Below are 1,458 nucleotides of genomic sequence, written 5' to 3' on the forward strand. Positions count from 1 at the left end.
CCTCCAGCAGGAGATCCAGACGGTGAAGGAGATCCAGCAGCGCTTTCCCGGCTTCCGCGGCGTCCCGGTTTACAACGACGAGGCGGACCCCCTGGTGGGCTGGTCCAGGCCTGAGGAGTGGCGGGCCGACGTTACCTACGCCGCCATGGTGGTGAAGGTGAGAGCGGTGAGGCGCAGACAGGAAGTAGGGATGTTTCCTCATCCTCTGTGTCTCCTCGGATCAGGTCATCAAGCAGCACCAGGACCTTCTGGCCGACCCCAACAGCACCGTCAACTACACCCTTCTGAGCAACGACAACGCCTTCCTGAGTTACCACCCCCACCCGTTCACTCAGCGCACGCTGACCGCCCGCTTCCAGGTCAACAACACGCAGCCGCCTCACGTCCAGCTGCTCCGGAAGCCCGTCCTCTCCGTCATGGGCCTGCTGGCTCTGCTGGGTCAGAACCTTTTACTTCCTGGTTGGATTCTGACGCTCCTCTTGCTGCTAAAGTTCTATGTCTGTTCGCCGTTTCAGGAGAAGCTCAGGTTCCGGCTCGTGTTTCAAACCCAGAACCCGAGCAGAACGGGACGCTGGGCGTCCTCGCCAGCATCCACACACCAGTGGTCCGCGGCGGCTCCGACAGCTGGCAGGCGGCGGTGCTGGTCTACAACAGCGACGACAACAGCACCTCTGGGCCCGCTGATGATGTCACCGTGGTTCTGAGAGGACTGGCCCAGCAGGAGGGTAGGAGCTGTTTGGTTCTGCCCGTTCAGACGTTCCGGCTCGGTCCGGCTCAGGTTCTGTTTGTGATCCAGGTCTGGTGTACGTCACCTACTACATGGATAACGGCGTGAGCAGCCCGTACCGGCGCTGGCAGAGCATGGGCCGGCCAGACTTCCCCACGCCCCAGCAGTTCAGGCTCCTCAGGAGGCTGGAGGTAACGGACCGCCTCTGCAATTCTCTCTAATCGGAACCTTTCGACCCGCTGACGTCCTGTCCCTGTTAGGACCCCCGCTCCGACGGACCCCGCAGAGTTCCCTCTGGAGACACCCTGACCCTGAGAGCCCAGCTGTCTCTTCCTTCAGTCCTGCTGGTCCACGTCTGTGCCCGCCCTGACGCGGCGCCGGATCAGGTGGGAGGAGCCTTCTGTCGGTGGTCGACTGGAACACAGAGGAAGCAAACACTCTGTTTGTTCTCACATTGATTCATAAACATGTTTGATTAATCAGGAATGAATAACAGGAAGCAGAACGTCACTGAATGAGATGCAGTTACAGCAGCTGCCTTTAGGGGGCACTCCATCTGGGTGGTGCTGCTCTCTGACATCCTTTAAACAATTTAATTAGTCAGGGCCGACCAGATGAAAGGGTTCAACGCTAATAATGAACAACCCATGAAACATGGCGCTGGTTGTCCTTCCAGATTGTTCCTGCTCCGCTGTGAGGAATGACTCATTAAAGGAATAGTACACCCAAAA

General features: G+C 58.4%; 1 protein-coding gene across 1 annotated transcript in view; it reads left to right on the plus strand.

The window, feature by feature from the left end:
* idua (iduronidase, alpha-L-) overlaps positions 1–1,458 on the plus strand; it is a 10,667-nt gene that overhangs the window by 5,662 nt on the left and 3,547 nt on the right. The window contains exons 7-11 of the mRNA XM_015374582.1: positions 8–157; positions 225–438; positions 516–725; positions 797–918; positions 988–1,113. Of these exons, the coding sequence (XP_015230068.1) occupies positions 8–157; positions 225–438; positions 516–725; positions 797–918; positions 988–1,113 (822 nt within the window). The remainder of the gene's footprint in view (positions 1–7; positions 158–224; positions 439–515; positions 726–796; positions 919–987; positions 1,114–1,458) is intronic.

The sequence above is a fragment of the Cyprinodon variegatus genome, unplaced genomic scaffold, assembly GCF_000732505.1.
Source record: "Cyprinodon variegatus isolate N-32 unplaced genomic scaffold, C_variegatus-1.0 Scaffold105, whole genome shotgun sequence".
Taxonomy (NCBI): domain Eukaryota; kingdom Metazoa; phylum Chordata; class Actinopteri; order Cyprinodontiformes; family Cyprinodontidae; genus Cyprinodon; species Cyprinodon variegatus.